This window comes from Diabrotica undecimpunctata, chromosome 9 (genome assembly GCF_040954645.1).
Source record: "Diabrotica undecimpunctata isolate CICGRU chromosome 9, icDiaUnde3, whole genome shotgun sequence".
NCBI classification, from domain to species: Eukaryota; Metazoa; Arthropoda; class Insecta; order Coleoptera; family Chrysomelidae; genus Diabrotica; species Diabrotica undecimpunctata.
In genome coordinates this window covers 82,988,177-83,010,419 of record NC_092811.1, presented here as the reverse complement: position 1 = coordinate 83,010,419, position 22,243 = coordinate 82,988,177, and the positions used below count along the sequence as shown (strand labels likewise).

The 22,243-nt window shown below is 32.1% G+C and overlaps 2 protein-coding genes across 4 annotated transcripts in view; one reads left to right on the top strand and one right to left on the bottom strand.

Moving 5' to 3' along the window:
- The window catches only part of LOC140450190 (1-phosphatidylinositol 4,5-bisphosphate phosphodiesterase gamma-1-like), a 196,276-nt gene that overhangs the window by 111,500 nt on the left and 62,533 nt on the right, over positions 1-22,243 (bottom strand). The window lies entirely within an intron of this gene.
- On the top strand, positions 829-21,652 carry LOC140450189 (uncharacterized). The gene is made up of 3 exons (XM_072543648.1): positions 829-1,003; positions 15,605-16,478; positions 19,934-21,652. The coding sequence occupies exons 1-3, from the start codon at positions 968-970 to the stop codon at positions 20,230-20,232; spliced, it is 1,209 nt and encodes a 402-aa protein (XP_072399749.1). The 5' UTR covers positions 829-967; the 3' UTR covers positions 20,233-21,652.

Sequence of the window (22,243 nt, the reverse complement as noted above, 5' to 3'; positions counted from 1 at the left end):
TATTTGGTTTTCATGAGAGGTTAAACATAGGTGACATTTTTTTTATTCTTTCTTAAACCAATCTTATAACATACAAGATTCAGAGTTTTCCTTGTAATTCACAGAAAAGATGAGGTGGCGCCATTTTTTCTTTTTATTTGGTTTAATTTTTGTCGGAATCCCCTATTCTGTTTAGCGATCTGTAGACCCACGTCCCAAAGCCCGCCGTTATTTCTTCAAAACACCTGAAAGCCCGTGGAATAATGATAGAACTGCAATTCGTCATTAATCTTAAATTCCAGAACAAAACTTCCCTTTTATATTATTCACAATAATACCCAACGCTTTCGGTTGATTCAAGTTTAATTTATATTACAATAGAGTTTCCTAATATTACTAAAATAATGTATTTTGATTAAACAGATTTTGACACAGATTAAAAAAAAATAATAAAAGAATAAAAAGTGTAAAAGAGCATCATATAATTATTGCCTCGATGAAACGGAAAAGAAGAGAAAATTGTATCTCTGATGTAAATTGATCACCAATTACGTATCTAGGCTTTTTTTATTATCGCTTTTTAAGTTTTGAGTATTTAACACAATCTAAGGATTTTATAAAAAGCACATCATGATATAGTTATATGAAAATATATAATATAATATATGTAAATATATTCCAAATAAATACATTTAAAATTACATTGTTACAGAATTTTTCTGTTTTCGTAACAATAACTTCGACTAGTACCAAATCCGGTCCTGGCGAAGGTACCGGCAAAGGTATGCACCCTTCGAGAGATGCGCTCTGAGAAGTACCTATCTGTTTGTTCGAGGAGAGGGGGCGTTAACATTCCAGTCTAGGGTTAAAAAACTATGAAGGGAGTCACAGACACTGATTTTTAATCGCGCCGTTCAAGGTGTTTCAATTCAACGGAACAGGTACTACGGCCCGTGTTTTATGAAAAAAGTCAATAATTCTGTTACAAATGTGCCGTATCATAATGGGACTGTTTTTTTGTTTAGTAAGTACAGCTTTACTATATTCTATTTTTATTTACTATTTAAATATTAAATGTTTGTAATACGCTAGTATTTGTTTATTTTTTGTTATAGAATTTCGTTTCATTTTTGTCTTTCTACTTATTCGAAAATGCATTCATTAGTATCATTTTCATCTCGTACTTTGTTCCTATTTTTTCTTCCAAATTTGACAAGTGTCCATATCTTGTATGTCATTATCTTAAAGTTTGTCTTTCTGTCTTCCATTTTCCTTTTATTCTCTTTTAACGATCTTACCTTAAGCTTCTCCGAATTTCCCATTCATTATTCATCCACTTTGTATTATCTATTTACTTCCTGAACTATATACTAAAGCGCGAGAGAATATCTCCATAATATATCAATCATCTAGATATGACATGTTTCACGTTGGAAATTATTTCTAGTATGACGTTTTCTGTAATAATGTTGAACTGGTTGCCACTTATTATTTTTGTTTAATATGAATTATTTTCGGCCTTACACTTTTTCTATTTGAGTCAATTAGAATTTCATTTATTGGATACCCCTTCTTATAAAAATTAGGACTTTAGGAAATCTCAAGTACTATAAAATTTAATACTTCCCGCTTAACCTTTTCCTTTCGAATCTTTTACAGTGGAAATTTTTAAAGACATTTTTCTAGTCAGGGTAACATAATAACACTGAAACAATAATCTAGATAATTCTGTTTTGTCGCTAATACATTATTTTCTTATTCTATCTTTCATTATTTTGCGAATAGCAAAGCAAGTGTAGTCGGTAGAAAGTTTTGAAAACGTATTTCGGAACCACTCCGAACGAGGAGATCATAAAATGGGTGTGATCACCACTGTAAAACAAAATGCAAATCGAGATGACATGTGAGATATTTCGAATAAAAAAAGTTTAACCAAGAACCCGTAAATTTTATGCATTCTTAGTCATAATAACATATTTAGCCCAGTCTACCAAAAGAAAAAAGAGGTATAACCTATAACCTCCGATTTATTTGAAGACGCATCAATTATGAAAAAATTCTGACAATAAGCTCTTACCTTATACATCAAAATATAACCTATACCGATATGTGCTTATTGTTTTTAAGGGTATAAACTACCGCTTTTTCAATAAACCAATAAAAGTGAAAAATTAAACAAGTATTGTAATAATTTGAAAAATATTTGTAGCTCTATAATTTAGGTTTTTCGATGCTTCAATATACTATCTATCATTTCTTATCCCTTAAAAAGGACCCCCCGTTAATATGGAATTGGAAAGAAATAATTTAATGACCTTCCATGACATTAATTATAATGAATTTTTATCTTCATCTTTTATCGTAGTTAACCTAAATACTTATTACCCCTAATTTTAAACATTTAAAAAAAAATGGAAAACATTATTTACTAATACAATTTGATATTTTATTTATATTAAATTGATATATTTTTATCACGTGTAACTCAAATATTTCTTTTACATTTTTTTAACCCTTATCAATCATCCCTTATTACAAAAAAAAATAAATGAAAAAATCGCTTAAGGAGATACTTAAACAAAAATTTGAAAAACATGTAAGTAAAATTATAATAAAATCTTTTCGTTATGTTTTTAACTAAAAGTTAAATATTTTATTTTATATAAATATTTATTTTATACAAAAATTTGAAAAACATGGAAGAAAAGTTATAATAAAAATGTTTTTAATTAAAAGTTTAAAGCTAAAAGACAGTACCCTCGTGGATACCTTTCACTTCTCTATTTTTGCTTATTGTTATAGTGTATTTTTATGTATGAGAGAGTAATAAAACAATAAATTATGTATGCAAATCCCTAAACTGTTGATACGGGTGACTCAATGAAAAACAGATATTTGTCAACAAGTTTACAGAAGTATATAGGAAAACAATTTTAAATTGAGTATGACCACCAGGTATAATGGTTGGAGCAGAATAAAATACAATAGTTGTGAGGGTTATTAATCCCTAAATAAGGTTGCCAGTGTCGGAGTGATGAAGGTTAACAGGTACTAATGAATTTGCAAGAAATGTAAGATGTTTATTTTATTGGTTATATATAACCAATAAAAGTTTAATTCTTTGCCTATTTGCAAAATAAAGTTTAATTCTTTAGATAAAATAAAACGTTTTATTTTATCTGAAATGAGTGCATTCCACGAAGTAAGGGTTTCAACAATCAAACATTTAATTCTTTAATTCCAGGAATCTACGACAGTAATTGACTAGATAATTACCTTCTAAACTTATTCCACAGAAAATGTGATAGTGGGTTTTTCCATTTTGTATATAGGAAGGTCCAAGTGGCGTATTCAAAATTCTTAACAGTTCACTAAAAGTAGGTACTTCAGTTGCAAGGTGCAGTTTATTGTGTATACTAGTGTTATGGAAAATTTGGAAGTGCCGTGTAAACGCCGAAAAATTGGTCCTTTAACAGTTAATGAAAAAACATTAATATTTAATTTTTTTAAATCATTTACAGACAAACGTTTATGTGAAAGTGTTGATGAGACCGTTGAGTTAGTTAGCAGTACACTTGGTGTTGGGAAATCTACGATTTACAGAGTTATTAAAGAAGAGAAATGTGGTAGTTTTCAAATGCCACGTAATGCTCCAGGGAAACCAAAATTTCAAATAGAATATCATTTTAAAGAAGGACTTCGACGGAAAGTGCATGAATTCTTCTTTAGACAAGAATTTCCAACATTGGATAAAGTTCTTGTCTCAGTTCGAGATGATAAGGATTACCCAGAAATGAGTCGAAGTACGTTATGGAAACTTTTAAAAGAAATAGGCTTCCGCTGGAAAAAGAATCCCAGAAAGTCTATTTTATTAGAAAGAAGCGATATTGTCATAATATGGAGAAGACATTTTCTAAGAACCATAAAGGAAATGAGAAACCAAAAAAGAAAAATATTTTATCTTGATGAAACATGGATCAACGAGGGTCATACACCAAATAAATTTTGGCAGGATGAAACTGTTACAAGTCAAAGGCACGCTTTTGTAAATAACTTATCTACTGGTTTAAACCCACCATCAGGAAAGGGACGCAGGCTAATAATAGTACACATTGGCAGTTCAGACGGTTTTGTTGAAGGTGGTTTATTAACTTTTGAATCAACTCGTACCGGTGACTACCATGAAGACATGAACGCTGATATCTTTCAAGAATGGTTCGAACAAATGATAGATCTTCTTCCTAAGAACTGTGTAATAGTAATGGATAATGCAAGTTATCACTCCAGATTTATAGAAGGACTGCCCACAACCAAGTGGTTAAAAAAAGACTTGCAGAATTGGCTGAGTTCAAAAAATATTACGTACCATCCCGGATCTATAAGAAAGGAACTTTATTCGTTGTGTGCCCTTCATAAAGAAAAATTTAAAAAAAACGAAATTGATGAAATTGCCAAAAATCGTGGAATGACAGTACTTAGATCCCCACCATATCATTGTGAATTAAACCCGATTGAACTGGTATGGGCACAGATAAAGAGTGAAGTTTCAAGAAAAAATACCACTTTTAAAATTCATGATGTTAAACAGTTGTTTTTGGAGGCCGTAAATAATGTAAAACCTGAAAACTGGGAAAAGGCAGTAAATCACACTATTAAAGAAGAGGAAAAAATGTGGAAGCTGGACAATATTACTGATAAAATGATCGAGCCAGTTATTATAAATCTTGGTTCTGAAAGTTCATCTTCTGAATCTGATTTGGATTTGTAACAAGTAGCTGTAAGTTTTATATTAATATTTTTATTCATCTATTTAACATACCTTAGACGGTTTTAAAAACTCTTTTTCTCTTTTGTAATTTTTAAAAATTAAAAAAAATGTGAATTTTTTAAAACCCTTTTTAATGTAGGCCAGTCAGTTCTAATATAGTGTGTGATAAAAGAGGTCACTTTTGTTTACATACACATAACACTTTATAACACTGAAATAATTATTTATTTTTTACAATTATTCAAAGTAATTTTTCAATTAATCTTGAGCACGCCCATGGAGTGGTCGGAGCTATCAGTTAAAATTATGCTAATTACTCTCTCGTTCATAAAAATAAACTATAGCATATATTATAAATTTTTTTGTCTCTTATGGCCAAACGTTTATGAATTTTCATTATACGATGACAATTTAGTTCCCTATATACAGGACGTTTCGATAGAAAACTAAAATTTTGTGATAATAAATAAAAATAAATCTTTTACAAATTTAAATTTTTATTCGCACCAGTTTTATAAAATGAATGCAGACTTTCACGACTGGTGTTTTATAATATGCAATTATATTATTTTCCGGTCTCATGGGCCGTAGTCTGGAATTATTTCTTTCTGAAGTTTCGACTGCAATTGCAGCAGACGTTATTTGGCAGACTATAGTACAGTTAGTTTCCTGACTGCTTTCCTTTTAGCTTAAATTAAAGCTTCCATTCATATACTCGTAATAAAAAGAATTTAGCTCTTACGTTATCTTTGGCTCAAATATGGCTCAAACATAAACTTTTTGTAGAACTTCTTACTAAGAACAGATAATATTCAGAAAAAAGTAGATCATTCAATCTTATTAATGATCTCTCAATTCTGACAAATCCATTGTTGTTTTACTAATTTTAATAAGAGTTACTCTTCATTATGAACTTCCTACTTTTCTGTAGTATATTTCACAATATTCGTAATATCATTCGATAGCAGGAATTTGAACCACTGGGACGGTGGTAATGCTGTTGCTGGTATATTAATAGAGTGTTATAATAAAAAATGTTAATAAAATGTTAATAAAAATATAATAATGCCGATAAACTACACCACAGTAATATTATTAAATATATACCTAGTGTGATCCATATTTATGAAATATATTAATCAATGTTCTGAAACTGTTTTCATGTGGTAAATAATGTTTGACGTTTCGATTTCCACTCCGAAAATAGTTTTTTTAAAAAAGGTAATTTTAAAAAATTCTGCACAAATGTATAACCCGTAAGTTGTTGTTAGAGGTTATGTATTTTAAAAATGATGGTTGACAAAGTCTGCGCGCACACAGACAGCAGTCAGGCGTTCTGAGTTTTTTGTAGTACTTACTTCTTCTTCTTTTGGTGCCTATCCTCTGTGGATGTTGGCAATCACGTTGGTCCATACAACTTTATTGACAGCTGCTCTAAATAGCTGTATGGTATTCATTCCTGCCCACTGTCTGATGTTCTTCAACCACGATGTCCTTCTGCGCCCTCGAGATCTTTTGCCTTCTATCTTGCCTTGTAAAATTAGTTGAATTAGTTGATACTTCTCATTGCGTATCACATGCTCTAAGTATGTCATCTTTCTGATTTTCACGATACGCACAAATTCCAGATCTTTGTTCATACGTTGGATCACGGTGTTGTTTGTAACATGATGGTTATAGGAAATTCTGAGCATGCGGCGGTAGCACCACATTTCGAAGGTTCCTAATCGTTTGGATGTTGCCTCCGTCAAGGTCCAGGCTTCGACTCCATATAAAAGGGTAGAAAATACATAGCATCTCAAGACTCATGTTCTTATATCAATGTTCAGGTGCATATTACATAAAATCTTCCTGAGGCGATTGAAGCCAGCTCTCCCCTTTTCTATACGACATCTTATTTCCTGTGAGTGGTCCCATTCCTTATTTAGACTGCATCCAAGGTATGTAATTTTGTCGATTATTTTTAAGGGTTCATTATTAGCTGTAAATTGGTGCTGTATTACGTCGTTTTTACTTACTACAAGAATTTTGGTCTTCTTACAGTTTAATTTCATGCCGTATTTGTCACAGGCTTCCAGTACTTACGTCCTAATCTAATAACACACACTGCCAGCGGTCAGAACTCGACGGTCAGTGAGAACTCTTGCGGTCTGGCGTTCTACTCACGGAACGACAGAGAACGCGAGAACTCTGCTAAGTCGGAAACAAAAATTATTTGATTTAGTTCTAGAAAGAAGTTTATATATATATATATATATATATATATATATATATATATATATATTGTTATGATATGTAAAATCGAGAAAAATATTGGGTTGATTAAAATATTTCAAAGTTCAAAAACATTAAAATAATTCAGATAAGTAGGATAATAAACAACAAACATTTCGAAGAAGGAAAGTTATTAAATTCTTGGATTACCTGTACTAAACAAAATGTAAGCTATACATAAATTATTTCTTTGTTATACTTGAGTGACCCGCATAAGTTTAAGTGAAAGCCAAAGACAATTGAACCGGGTTTTTCAAAATACATTAATGCAGTGATTAAAGACAATAGAAGGGATTATAGAAAGAGGTTTTTGTTAGTTTTTAAGAATTATAGAAAAATATTATTTGTAAATAAGTTTTAGGAAATTTATAATTATAGGTAAAAATTTGTTTGTTATCGAAATGAAAAAATGGGGGAATTGTGACGAGTTTTGATTGGCGGAGATTGAAAAAGGTGGGATAAATATGTAGGAATGAAAGTGTAGCTAGATTTAGGAGAGAGAAAAGATAATCAGTTGGTTTTCCAAGTCTGTAAGACGAACAGTGATTGTTCTCTGGCGGTTCCTGAAATGTAGCAAGCAGTAGTGTTGAATGTTAGTGAGTTAGCAGCAAAATATTGTAAGTCATATTTTCCTACTTATATTCCAAGAGTCACTGTTCAGGCCAACGAGAGATTCAGTTTATCGTAAAGAGAAGATATTCCAAGAGTCATTTTTCACTCGGGCCAACGAGAGATTCAGTTTATCGAGAGGAGAAAGGCTATCATAATTTGAATGATTGTTGCTTTTGAAGGAGATCATTAAGGACGATATACTTGCAACAATCTGTTGTAAGATTGCTGATTACATAGGGAGCGGTTGAGAGGAGATAATATAGTCTACAAGGAACAAGGATTTGGACCACTCATCATCAGAGAGAGATATTTTTGTTTTATGCAGTTTTTTTTCTTTTATTGATAACACAATTTTTACACTTAATTTAGAAAGGATATAAATATTTTGATTAGGAGAGTTAGAATAGTTCGGGATTTTGAGATTTCAATTAATATTGTTTGTACCATTAATTTTGATTGTTCACGTACGTAGAACAAAATTTTTGAAAATCATTATATGAGATTTGTTTATTGAAAACGTTTGAGTGTGAATTATTTCATTATTTTTATTTCAATATATAGTGTTAGATCATATGTGTTTTTTATTATTCCGGTATTCTCTGGACCTTACCTTTCACATGTAATAGCATAGATATTGAAGCACGAATTTAACCCTGAGATAAAAGAATTAAAAATTGTGATATAGTCATAATCATATCATCTAGATAATTTTAATTAATCAAAAAAATTAATTAGCTAATTATTGCTTGGCGCACCAAGACTTTAAATATCACAATAACTGGCTTCCAAAACGTGGGGCTTGAAAATATCGCAGCTTTACATTTGAAGGAAGGGAAAGAGATCTGGAATAAGTACAGGTGATCCAGAGATAAAAACATATAAAATTGAGGGAATTTGAATTTGAAAGTATTTTGACAATTTTTCCAGGGAATATAAATTTGATTTATTGATTGATCGTAGTTAGTGGATATTTACTGCTATTGAATTATTTGATTTTATTTTCTTTACCAATCGTACATTTGATATTTATTTTGAATTATTTGAATTTTACTGATTGCATATTCGATATTTGTCGTGAAAATTTAATACATTTGGGGAGAAATATTGTCGTGTTCTGAAACATATAGATTGTTGTAAAATTTCACATTTGGCGGGGACAAAAACAATAACAAAAAGTAACAACATGTCTGTCACAAGGAGACAAAGTAAAATGCAGGAAAGGAAGGAGGATAACAGAGAAGATGAAACAATTTTGGAAGAAGTATCGGATAATGAAGGAAATGTGACAATAGTTGAGGAGAGAAAAGAACTATCAGGAATAGATAAAATATTACAACTAATGCAACTCCAGTCACAAAAAATGGATGAAACATCACTAAAAATGGATAGAAATCAACAAGAAACAAAACAAACAATAGAACTAAATAACAGAAATATAGAGCAGCGTTTGGAAAACTATGAACAGGAAATTAAAGGATGTGTTGAGGGGATAAAGAAAGAACTGATACAACAAATAGAAGAGATTAATGAAATTAAAAATAATATGAAAGAACAAGAAATGAGAATTAAAGATAATTTGGAGGGATTAGAAATAAAATTTGAAAATGCGCTACAAGAAGACAGGAAGGAAGTAGAAAGAAGATTAAAGCAAAATGAAAAACAAATGGCAGAAATTAAACTAAGAGGGGTAGAGAGAAAAGAAGTTATCATCCATGGAACAAGCGAGGCGAAAATACAATTTGGCGGGGATATTCGGAAAACACACCCAGTACCGTTTGTCAAAAATTTGAAAACCAAATTACAACATATTAGATATTTTGACGATTGCAAAGAAACAATTAGAAACCATTTGAAAGAAGAAGCAGCGTTATGGTATGAAAGCAAGGAAGATGAGTTTGAAAATTGGACAGATTTTGAAAATAAATTTCTCAACTATTTCTGGGGGAAAAATAAACAGAGAGAAATCAACCAAGAGCTACAGAATGGAAAATATCACGAAAAAATGGGAATATCTGAAGAAAGATATGCTTTGCAGATATATAACAATTCAAAATATCTAGAATACAAATATTCTACCGAACAGCTGGTAGAAATGATCAGCAGACATTTTGAGGAAACGTTGGAAGATCACGTGATTTTGAGAAACTATCAAGATATTGATAGTTTGTGCCAATTCCTTCAATTAAAAGAAGCAAAAAGAAAAGAAATGAGAAATAGAAGACAACATGACCAATATAATGAACCGGAAAGAAAGTATTCATCAAATTATGACCAGAGAAACCGACATCCCAGATCAACAAACGAATATAGGCCGAGAAATTACAATAATTACAATAGACAACAAAATTACGATAACCGGAATGATACACAAAATAGAACAAATGAAAATCACAACAGGAATAGAGATGCACAAAATCCTCCGAATAGGAATAATAACGAACAAAGGGACGATAGAAATAACCAGAGCTTACAACAACAAAATAGAAGGGAGATGAATCATGTAGCAATAGGAAACGAAAGACAAATTTCTAATTCTAATCTAATATTTTTAGATGCATTTATAACACATAAAGCGATTAAAATTGTGATTGATTCTGGCTCGGAGATATCGCTAATCAATAAAAAACTAGTAAAAGAATTAAATTTGGACATATTTGTGTATAAGATTCCTAGGGTTGATTTAGTGGGTGCAAACAATAAAAATTTGACGACAGTAAACGAAGGTTTGGGAGTACAGATAAGAGTGGGAAACAAATTCCATAGTATGAAATGTGTGGTGATTGAAGATTTAAATCATGATATGATAGCGGGAATTGATGAATTGAGAAAAAAAGATACCACCATAAATTTTTCGGAAAATAAACTGGAAATCAGAGCAGAACCAGACAACACAGGAGAAGAAAAGCAAACAGATAGGAAAACAAATTTTGGAAGGATCAATGCACAGGAAAAACGCAAAGAAATCGATATGACTGTAGAGGATAAACCGAAAGTACAAGCACAAGATCTAACAGAAGAGAAAAAGAGAAGGAAGAAAAAGAAGAAGAGTTCGAAAAGAAAGCAGGAAAATAAGATGGAGACCAGAGAAAAACAGGAAATAGAAGGTACAGAAGAATTGTTGGCAACCGACGATAAAACAGAATGGAAGCAGGAAGAAAAAGAAAGTATCATCAGAGAAATGAAAGGAATAGAAACATGGTGCTCGGAATACCAAAGGGAATTAGAGGATAAAAAGAAAACAGAAGAAAAAATGGCACTGATGGACGAGAATCCAGAATTTTGTGAAGAAGTATTATGGACAGTGAACACATGTGAACAAAAGGAAACCTCTTAGACCATGAAGGATTTTATGTGCAATCATATAACTTGGTTTTTTCACCTTCATACTTTGTACAGACATACCTTCACTTCAGAAATCATTAAGTGTCTCCCATTTTTCTTAAATAGTTATTCATTCAATTTTACAATTTACATTATCAACTTATGACGTTGACTATAATTCATCCAACAGTATCACTACCACATTTTATATTACAACCCTTTCAATTATTTACAGTCTTTAGCATCAATAAAACCCTCACTTTTTCAATCAAAATTCAAATAATCTTTATTTGACAACAATTAGAATTCAAAATTCCTCTATACATAAATACAACCTACACTAAAGTTGACCATCAAATTTCCAATACAATTTTCTCTTCTTTCATATTTAGTTATTCAACCAATTAATTTATTCTTAATTCACTTACTTTCTCTAATTATCACATTTAAATTTCTGTCTTTTTCTTAAATCATCTTTCAATTTTACTGATCAATTTCATTTTATAGTCAATTCATAAAATATACACAAATATGTATAAATAATAATACAAATATTAACTACTGTGTCAATTTTAATAAACTAATTTAATTAAAATTCATAGAGTTCAACATATGGGTCCTTGAACTGGTGTACTTTTAAAAAAATGTACAATCAATCTTGTTCAGAATGTCATTGTCACTGTAAACAGTCAATTATCACTTCCGGCATATCAAATTAATTGGCATTTAACATTCCTACAGTTCGGATGTAGAAAACTCTTTCGAGTAGTGACTTATGTTCCCTGTAGGCAATCTAATTCCATTGGCATATTGCCAGATAATTTAACAATTTTAAGTATAGTTTAATCCAGCGTTTCCCAAATGGGGGGTCGCGATCCAGTACCGGGCCACGAAAGCAAAATGCCGGGTCGCCTCGCCTCGCCGTTTTACATGCCACCGCTTATATTTTAACCTCCCACTACCACATCCACAAAGTTACAAATTTGCGTCCGCTGTACCGTTTAGTCCGTTTATCGTTTATTCCATTCAGTTTAAGCTTAGTGTCCAGCCAGGGAGCGCGTATTTTTCGTGCATGTTGATTACGTTGAATTCGATGATGGATAAATTTGTTATAAAGCGTGTACAAGTGTGATGTACAACCGGGTACAAGTTCTAAGAGCCACAATAATAATAGACAATCGAGTAATGTCCATCCAGACGCAGATACCAGTGATAATTACAAACGACCGCTTCATGCGCAGTCTACAACTGTCACAAAAAAGAAGGAGTCCTGGAAACGACAATATTCTGAAGATTACTTACAGTTCATTATGTGTTATTTGTTATGCTACACTTTCAAATGAGTCCACGAAACCTTTAAAATTAAAGCGGCATTTGGAATTGAAGCACAAGGAATACAGTGGAAAGACTATGTCTTTGAATTTTTCTCAGAACGCTCAATCTGAAAACCTTGTACTGGCTTCTTATGAAATATCAAAATTAATTGCTAAAATCTGTTATTCTCACACAATTGCCGAGAAATTAATAGTTCCAGCAATGAAAATAGTAGCATCTGGGATATGCGATAAAATGTAAAAAAAGCAAGTGAATTCGCTGGCTCTATAAAATAACACAGTGAAAAATAGGATTGTGAAGATGGCAGATAATATTAAAGAAACTATTATGGGTCACTTAAAGGAATGTAACTATTTTACCTTGCTTTGTAAGTTGTTGAAAGTTGATGAAACTACAGACATATGAGATAATGCTGATCTAATGTGCTTTGTAAGATATGATTTTAAAAATACTATTCACAAAAAATTTCTATTTTGTAAATCTTTGTCAACAAGAACAACGGCGAAGAAATAATTAATCTGATCTATAGCTACATTAATGACAAAGGAATCTAATGGAATAAATGTGTGGGACTAAGTAGCGATGGACCATGGGCAATGGCAGGCGCTCATACTAGACTTTTTCCAAGGATCAATGCCGTAGCACCAGAATGTGTTTGGGTGCATTGAAGCATCCACAGAGAGGCATGAGTTGTCAAAAAAACGGCACTGTTTTTAATCGAATTTATGCAAGAGTGTATAAAATTTATAAACCTCATAAGATCTCACCCACTGAACTCAAGAGTATTCTTTGATTTGTGCAAAGAAATGAGAAGTGAACATGAACATCTTCTTTTATCCTGCGAAGTGCGTTGGCTATCAAAAGGGAATATTTTAAAAAGACTTGAATTGAATTGAAGGAAGAAATTTTGTGATATTTTTGACTTCTTGAAGGTGGAAGTACAAGAGAAGGTAGAAGCTGCAACGAAAAACTTAATTTGTGGACACATCGCGCAGAAGCAGGAAATTCCACGGCTTTTACAAAGCTAACAGAACAACAAAAAGAGTATAACGTGAATTCATTATGGGATCTACTAGGATTGGAGGCAAATCTGAAGGAACATTTTCCCCCCATCCACAGTAACAAAGCATGGATAAGGAATCAATTTACAATAAACGTAGAATCCGAGACAGAACTTCCGGATTTGGATATTGAATCAGTAATTGAACTATCGTGTGATAGGGTAAGATAGATGATACACAGAGTAAGATAGATAGATGTAATACACAACAAACTTGAGTAGGACATAAGTGACACATAATTTGGATTTAGAAATGCAGTGGGAACGAGGGAAGCCCTGTTCGCTGTGAATGTACTTGTGCAAAGGTGCATGGATATAAATCAGCCAGTATATATGTGTTTCTTGTATTACAACAAAGCCTTCGATAAGGTCAGACATAACCGTCTTATCGAATTACTTGAAAAGAAAAACTTAGATATGAGAGACATCAGGATCATTAGCGCTATCTATTATAATCAGATCGCTGTGGTAAAAGAGAACAATATTTTCAAATGAAATACAGATTGAGAGGGGCGTCAGGCAGGGCTGTGTCCTTTCTCCTACTTTGTTCAATTTGTATTCAGAGGAAATAATCCAGGAAGCACTAGAAGAACTAACTATGGGAATAAAAGTGGACGACCAATCAATAATATACGGTTTGCCGACGACACTATTTTATTAGCGGAATGTCTTGAGGATTTACAACAAATGGTTGACAGAGTGGTAGAAGTCAGTGAAGAAAACGGACTCCCTAAGCACAAAAAGACAATTTATGGTAATTACAAAAGCCCAACAGCGCCAAGAAAACATAACAATACATGGAGAACAAATTAAAAAAGTTGAAAAATATAAATATCTGGGTACAATAATTAACGAAAATAATGAGTACACAGAAGAGATTAAGGCAAGAATAGGACAGGCAAGAAATTCTTTCAACAAACTGAAAGAAGTACTCTGCAGCAGGGACATTTCAATTTCTTTAAAGATAAGACTTCTGAGATGCTACGTGTTCTCCGTATTATTTTATGGGTTGGAGGCTTGGACATTAAAGAAAGATGTTTCGGAGAGATTAGAAGCCTTCGAGTTATGGGCCTAGAGAGGGATATTAAGAATAAGTTGGGTGGATAGAGTCACGAATGTCGAGGTGTTGAGAAGAATGGGAAAAGATAAAGAGGTTTTAAATACAAATTAAATCAGAAAACTGCAATATCTGGGACATGTCATGAGGGGCGAGCGTTATAACTTGCTGCAATTAATAATACAAGGAAGTTGCTGCAATTAATAATACCGCTAATAATACAGGGTAGAAGCAATCGCGGAAGAAGACGCATCTCCTGGTTAAACAATTTGAGAGCTTGGTTTAACTGCACTTCTGCTGACCTCTTTAGAGCAGCGGTATCGAAAGTGCGAATTGCCATGATGGTTGCCAGAGGAGATATCACATGAAGAACAAGTGATAGGGCACTCAAAGACATATTTGACAAAATACCAATGATAGATTTTTGGCTGTCTAGGCGCCAGGAGTACCCAGTTTTAGCAGAAAAAGTGATTAAGTTTCTAATTCCTTTTGTTACGACCTATAAGTGTAAGGAAGGGTTTTCAACACTAGGCTTGCTAAAATATAAATATAGGTGTACCGTTTGGAAGTCGAACCGGACCTGAGGATAAAATTAACATCATTTCCTCCAAACTGTAAAGTTTCTAGTTAACCAGAAACAACTGCATACTTCTCATTAATAAAGTATTTGCTTTTTATTCTATTTTATTACCTTTTTGTTTGAGCTAATGATTTCTTATTAAAATATATAAAACTATAATTAATATTTAAATATGTTTTCTTGTAAACACATACACACCAGAGTATGCAAAAAATTAGTGGGTCACGAAGAATAAGCCCAAAAATAGCCGGGCCACGAAAAAATAAGTTTGGGAAACGCTGGTTTAATCTATTTAAATCCAACGACTCTTTGGTTTTGAGGTTATTTTGTAAGTTCTACCAAGTAAGTAATTGACCCCATGTTTACATAAAAATAGTCAAAATTTTATCTTACGTTTGTATTAATTTAGTGAGATTACCTGCTTTTACTTCGATGTTTTAGTTTTTTTTATATTAATTTAAACGCCATCCTTTTGATAATAGCTTTCGCAGATCACTTGTCTCTATAATCGATCTGAATTGATAAATATCAACCAGATCTAGTTAAACAAACTACAAATAATTTTTATTTAATATTACATTAGAATTTATTATTAACATCAAACACGTTTCATTTCAGATATTTATATGTTCCCAAATATCTGCAACTCTAACGACCACACATCCTACGGTGGGTGTTATTGAACCACATGGTATTGAACATTCGATAGGTGTTATTGAACCACATGGTATTGAACATGTAAAAATACATAATAAGACTGAAATACCTAACGAGAAACCTAAGAACGAAGATATTCAACACAGACCTGAAGTTAAAGAAGCTGATTTTGAATTTAACGTAGATCCCAGTACTGAAGACAGTCATAAGTCAACTGCAGAAGAAATCAGTAAACTGAACATAAAGTGCCAACACCTGTATAGATTACTTTTTCCAAACAAAGCACAGCCTTTCCAAAATAAACCTAGTTACGATCAGTATGTAGATGACAATCGACCAATATACGTTACTACTCCAAAACCACAAGTACGACCAACATATCCATCCACAATGAGACCCAGCAGTTTCTATATAACAGTACCAACTGTTAACACTAGAGGACCGGTTCAATCCACATCACCTATAAAATATATAAGACTGGAGCCAGTAATTCTACAAAAAACTATATTAAGTAATGGAAGAACTGTATATTATTGGCACAAGAGTCTACCTACAGCTGTTGAGTTTTCATCTAGGTCTATACCAGGCGAAAACCTACCAAATGAAGAAACTCAACAAGCTAATTATCCTTCTGGGTATAATAACCCCTTTTATGGATATTATTATAATCCTCACCTTTACGGGTCACCCAACAACGGCTACTATTACCCAGGAGCCCAAAATCTGCCTCTAGATAGAAGACCAGTGGAAAGCACCACTGAACCTTCAACAACTACTAGCACCACAGAAGAGAGTAGCTACAGCTATGGTTTAAGCAACTTTATTCCATTTTATGGTTAGTATATTTCATCAGTTAATAGTTTTTTAATAGTTTTTCATTAATTCAGTAACAAAATAAAAAAATAAGACAACAAAGTACAATTTTACTTATTCAAAAATAATTTGGTAGTTTTTAATGTCAACAACTTTTTTTGGGAATATAACATTTTTATGATAATTACTCGAAAACCACCCATTCCCTAGATTCATCGTCAGACAAGAATGGATCAGAAACAAAGCGATGAAGCAGCCTCAATCATTTAGAAACTATGAAGCTGTTCCAGATCAGGTTCAAATCTGGTTCAACAAAAGGAGTACTACCTTCTTTAGTTAGCCTATCAACACTATAATTACCAGCAATTCTTCTATGCAATAACACCAATAACAAAGTTACGCAAAAGTTGTAGACTTCAATATTGTCAAAATTGTGTCTTCTGTCAGGCACTTTTGAGCACAAACACCTATTGCTAGCTATTCTGCTTGAAACTATGATTGTATGCGGATTCATCAAGCTCAGCCTTTAACTTCATCTCATACATGTTGTATCTAAAGTTAGAATTTAAAATAAATCTTATGCTACTGACGTGTTTATTCATGCTATGATAAACTTTTCCATAGCAGTTTATTACCGTATCGTACAGAATAAATTACAATCCCTTTTGTATATCTTCTGTTAAATACCATATGTCCGTCGTTACCTATTTTTTATCCCTTAACACTCCGTTTAATTGTCCTTTACTAAAAGTAAATATTGTCCCTGCTTTTCTAATCTTAGTTTAGCATTTTTCTTTAATTACTAAAAGATGCTAAATATTGTTTGAATGGAGTTTTTGAAAAAAAGTTGTTTACTTTTATTGTCAATGAAATACATTAAAATAAAAAAGTGCTGTTTACTTTTATTGTCAATGATATATGTTAAAACAAAAAAACTGTATTCTGCAAATCTGTATAAAGAGTATTTTCAAGGATAACATAAACTATTGTTTCTATAATTAAAAGAAGTTTGTTATTTTTGACTGCTTTGAATTGTAAAGTATTCTATCTATCATATTTTCTAAAGATGTGAAACAGTGGTGTGCTTCTTCATTTGCGTTTTGTCTTTGGATAAAGTTATCCAAAGGCTATAAATCGTGGCTATAAATAAAAAGGGTATTTATTTATAGCCACGATCGGGCCAAAAACGTTTTTCGATCTTATTTTCTCTCGTTATAACCAAATTTGTCTCGCTATAGAGGGTTATAGTTCAATAGAAATTTCACGGAACATCTAATGTACCTCGTTATAAGCGGAACCTTGTAATAACCGTGTTCGTTATAGAGGGAGTATACTGTATATATATATATATATATATAAATATATATATATATATAAATATATATATATATATATATATATATATATATATATATATATATGTATATATATAGCTTTGTTTGCTAAGTATCATCTATTTAGTCTTCTTAGCGTTGAGTTTTAATCCATACTGATCACTGATTTATTTTATTTTGTTCATTAGATTTTGAAGGTCTTCCCCGCAATTAGCCAGCACTAAAGTATCGTCGGCATATCTAATAGTTTACGATTACACCATTAACAATAATACCTTCTGTTGTCTCCATTAGGTCTTCCTTAAATATTTCTTCTGAATACAACTTAAAGAGTAAAGGAGATAGTATACATCCTTGTCTCACTCCTCTTTTTATATTTATTTCAACCGACAGTTCTTGTTCAACTTTTATTCTTGCCACTTGACGCCAGTAAAGATTTGAGATTATTCAATCTTTATTGTCCACTCCAGCTGTTTTCAATATTTCTTGCATTTTGTTACGTCGGACTTTGTCAAAAGCATTTTCAAAATCGATTGCACAAATGTACACATTTTGATTTATCTCTCTGCATCTCTGTACTAGCACCTGTATACTAAACAAGGCTTCTCTTGTACCCAAGCCACTCTTAAATCCTAATTGAATATTGCTAATCTCTTCTCTAATATGGTGTATATTCTGCCATGTATTTATTGTCCGACATGTAGAGACATATTGTCCAATATAATCACTGCATGCTTTTGCAAGATGTTTATTTGGTATTATGACAAATGTCGACTTAAGCCAATCAGTTGGTGATATCCCAAAAGAGACCACAGAGTGCTTTAATTACATTTTCTCCCAAAGGCTTTGGTATTTCAGAACTTATTTCATTGGTGCCAAGTGCTTCTCCATTTTTTTTGCCATTTGTATTGCCCATGTAACCTCACTTTCTGTTGTATATAGATCTGTTATAGCAATCGGTGAATAGTGTTGTACTCTTTCATCTTCAAATAATTCAGAAATGTAGTTTTTTCATTCTTTTAACTGTTCATTGATATCTAATATTCTGTATCCGTTTTTGTCTTCTAAACTTTGGGATAGTTGTTTCCGTTTATTCCGGCGATCTCTTTTAATTTCTTGTGCAAATGAAATGTATCGTGTTTCTTTTCAAAGTGTTCAATTTCATTGCATTTTTTACTATGACATTATGTTTTCGCATGTCTTATCTTCTGCCTAATTATTGCGTGGATCCTCTTGTATTGTCTTGTATTTTTATTTCTGATTTCTCTTCTTTGGTCCATGAGTCTCAGAATTTCTTCTGTCATCCACCCCTGTTTTCTTCTTGTTTTTACTGCACTTAATTTTGTTCCTTCAACGGTCTTTAATATATCTTTAATTCTCGTCTTGTTTTCCTCAGTACTTTAATCTTTGCTTGATGTCAACTTTATTTTTTGTTGTAATACATTGGTTATTTCTTGTTTTACGGTATCATTTGACATATTTTCTCTAGAAATAGTAACTGTTGCTTATTAGTCATTTTAACTCTTCAATCTGTCTTATTTTTCCTACTAGAATATTGTGATCTGTTGTACATCTGCACTTGGATATGTTTTGACTGCTAATATTGAATTTCTGTATCTTTTATTCATACATTTAAAGTTTATTTGGTTACGAACCACACGTTCAGGTGTATCTGTTGTTGATCTCCAGGTGTAAAGAAGACGCTTTGGAAGTTTAAAAATTGTGTTTGTTATTACTGGTTGCTTTTCTACACAAACAGATGCTAACATATTTCCTCTTTCATTTCGTATTTCCAGACCATATTTTCCTGTTCTCCTTCACCAATCTTTTTCTAAATCATGAAGAATTTTTCAATTTCTTTTTCTTCGTAGTCTTGTGTGGGTGCATACGTTTGTAACATACTCACATTATTTGTTTTTGTTTGTATTTGTATCATTAGTATTCTGTCTGAGAATAGGACGACGTTTTTACAGCTTTATCTGCTTCCTTCGTTATAATTAATGCTACATTATTGCTAATTGGTTTTTGCCCCTATAATAAAAATACAAAACCGGATTTTATAATAAAAGATCAGTTGTACTTTCTAACTACTCTTATTAACTATCTAATTGACTATTTTATACTAATGCCAATTTTAAAATAGGTGGCAGTAGTGCCGAGTCTACTACAACCACTACCACAGAAGCTCCAACTACTACTCCCACTCAACCAAATAAAGCGAGTCCTGAAGATCTCTTGTACGCGCAACAACTGAAGTTTATGGTACCAGTACCATACGAAGAGAGACCAGTTTGGAACTACAATCCTTACTACTACTACCAAAGAGGAACACAAAATCCTTATCGAGTACCTTTCAGTCCATCGTATCAAATCGTCAGAGCAGTTACAGTACCCAAATCCGAAGAAAAGATAAACGAAAGAATAGATGATGTAAGTACATAAGAAAAATCAAATCAACATGATTATAAGGAATACTTCTGTTTCCTTTTATAAAAACTGTTGTTACTTAGAAGACTGAACGCGTAATTATATATTTGATAGAAATGCAAATATTTATTTTGTAATTTAAATTATACTAAAAATATAAATGTTAAGCAAGGCTAAATGAAATTTCATATTTAAACAAAATTGGAGGCTTCCACGGCCAGAGTCAGATTTAATTAATCATGTTCTGGGTTTGGAGCGTGTCTTTGTTTGACACGCGTATGTGGATCCATTTCAACGTTTCGCTACATTTGTAAATAGCTTCCAGGAACAGGGCAGGCTGTTGATTACAGTAACTTAAGCATATCAACGTTTAACTACACTTATAGATAACTCCTTCAGGAGCAGTGTAGGTTTTTCACCATGATTAGTCTAATATAGTCTGTTCGAGCATGTATAAGAATTATAAAAACATATAAAAAATGAAAAAGTTGAAATCACCAAGTAAAAAATACACGAAATATTTCGATAACAAATAATTAGATATTTTTACGAGATAATGGCTATCTTTTACAATTGGCTCAAATGTAGTAGAAACAAAAGTAGAAAATAGTAGCTTTAATTTAGTAGCAGTCTTTAGTTTTCCATACACTGTCCAAACCCAGAAGACGATTAGCTCAATGTTTTTTAGTAAAAAAACTTTTTCTTCTCCAGACAACACCTCCGCTTTTCTCTCAAATCTCCTTTCATTTCGTTTTATAAATTGATCTACAATTTTTTATGTCGTCCCTTCTTGACTTTCATATTATAGGTAGCAAAAATGATATCACTACAGCTTTCACTTAGGTCAATAAATTTTAATTTTTTTTGAGAGTTCCTATGTTATTGAATTATTTGACACATCAAAATGTTTTAAAGGCTACTTGTCAAGATGGTCTCAAATTTATTTAGATTTTTGATTATACAACGAGAAAAAATATTAAAGAAGGGGGAGCTTTCAGTAATCTTTTTAAATAAGTTTAATGATAATGAAACATGGAACAGAACTTCATAATTATGTTAACCCTTCAAAACCTACCGTCTAAATATCCATACGCAAAACATACCATTTTTGTTTAACTTTACAGCGAAAAGACGGCGCTGGTTTCTGTTTATTGTGTCAAATATCAATTAAACAACGTGTGGTGTTTATATTTTACCGGTTAATTGGTGTATTTAGTTAAAAATTTGGCTTCTAAATCAAATCAAACTGACGTGACAACTAAATTCCGTCAAAAGTGGGAGAGGAGGTAAGTCTTTATACAAAAATATTGCTAAGTTGTTATGTTTTTAGTCAGATTCTTTGTTTATTTTTTCATTTAGAGGTTATATTACACTACTGTTTATATTTAGTGGTATACAGAATCACTTTGTGTTACCGAGGGTATTCAAAAATTAAGCGTATGAAAATTCATACGTTAGGATTTTATGACCATTAGTTTAGTTAGGCATTGTAATTTTATATTTGTTTTTTTTTTAGGAGACCACTCACTACCGAAGAGCTAATAGCGTGTCTGGAAGAGTCCGATAGTGACGATGAACTTGCCGGTGCACAATTAATAGACATTACATTGTTTCTCCCTGAAAACGACGGAGACACGGATACCGATGAAGTTCCAGAGGAAGAAAATTTGGTGAATACTAATAGCGTAAATTTATTGGGCCCTTGTCTACTAGCAGAGTGCTCTCAGGTGGAAATAATTACACACGACCGTGAAAGGATGGAATTGAATTTGGAACCCTCTACTTCAAAAATGAGAACAGGATTAGCATACCTAAGCCTAAAAAATTGAAAGTCGAAAAAACAAGACGTTCGTGGAAACCCTTGCATTTTGTAGAAGAGTTGCCAGAGGATTCTAATTTAAAAACAAAAAATCAAATTCAAAATCGACCTTAAACCATAAATGATATGATCGAGTCAGGAGGTCGCCCAATTGATTTTTTTAAGCTTTTCTGGCCATTGGAATTTGTTCAACAAATTTGCGAAGAG

Bases quoted from the DNA above. Each gene is read 5' to 3' on its own strand.
- LOC140450189 (XM_072543648.1), top strand. From the start codon at position 968: ATGTGCCGTATCATAATGGGACTGTTTTTTTGTTTA. The intron at 1,004-15,604 runs GTAAGTACAGCT...GTTTCATTTCAG, and splicing joins TGGGACTGTTTTTTTGTTTA to ATATTTATATGTTCCCAAAT. The intron at 16,479-19,933 runs GTTAGTATATTT...ATTTTAAAATAG, and splicing joins CAACTTTATTCCATTTTATG to GTGGCAGTAGTGCCGAGTCT.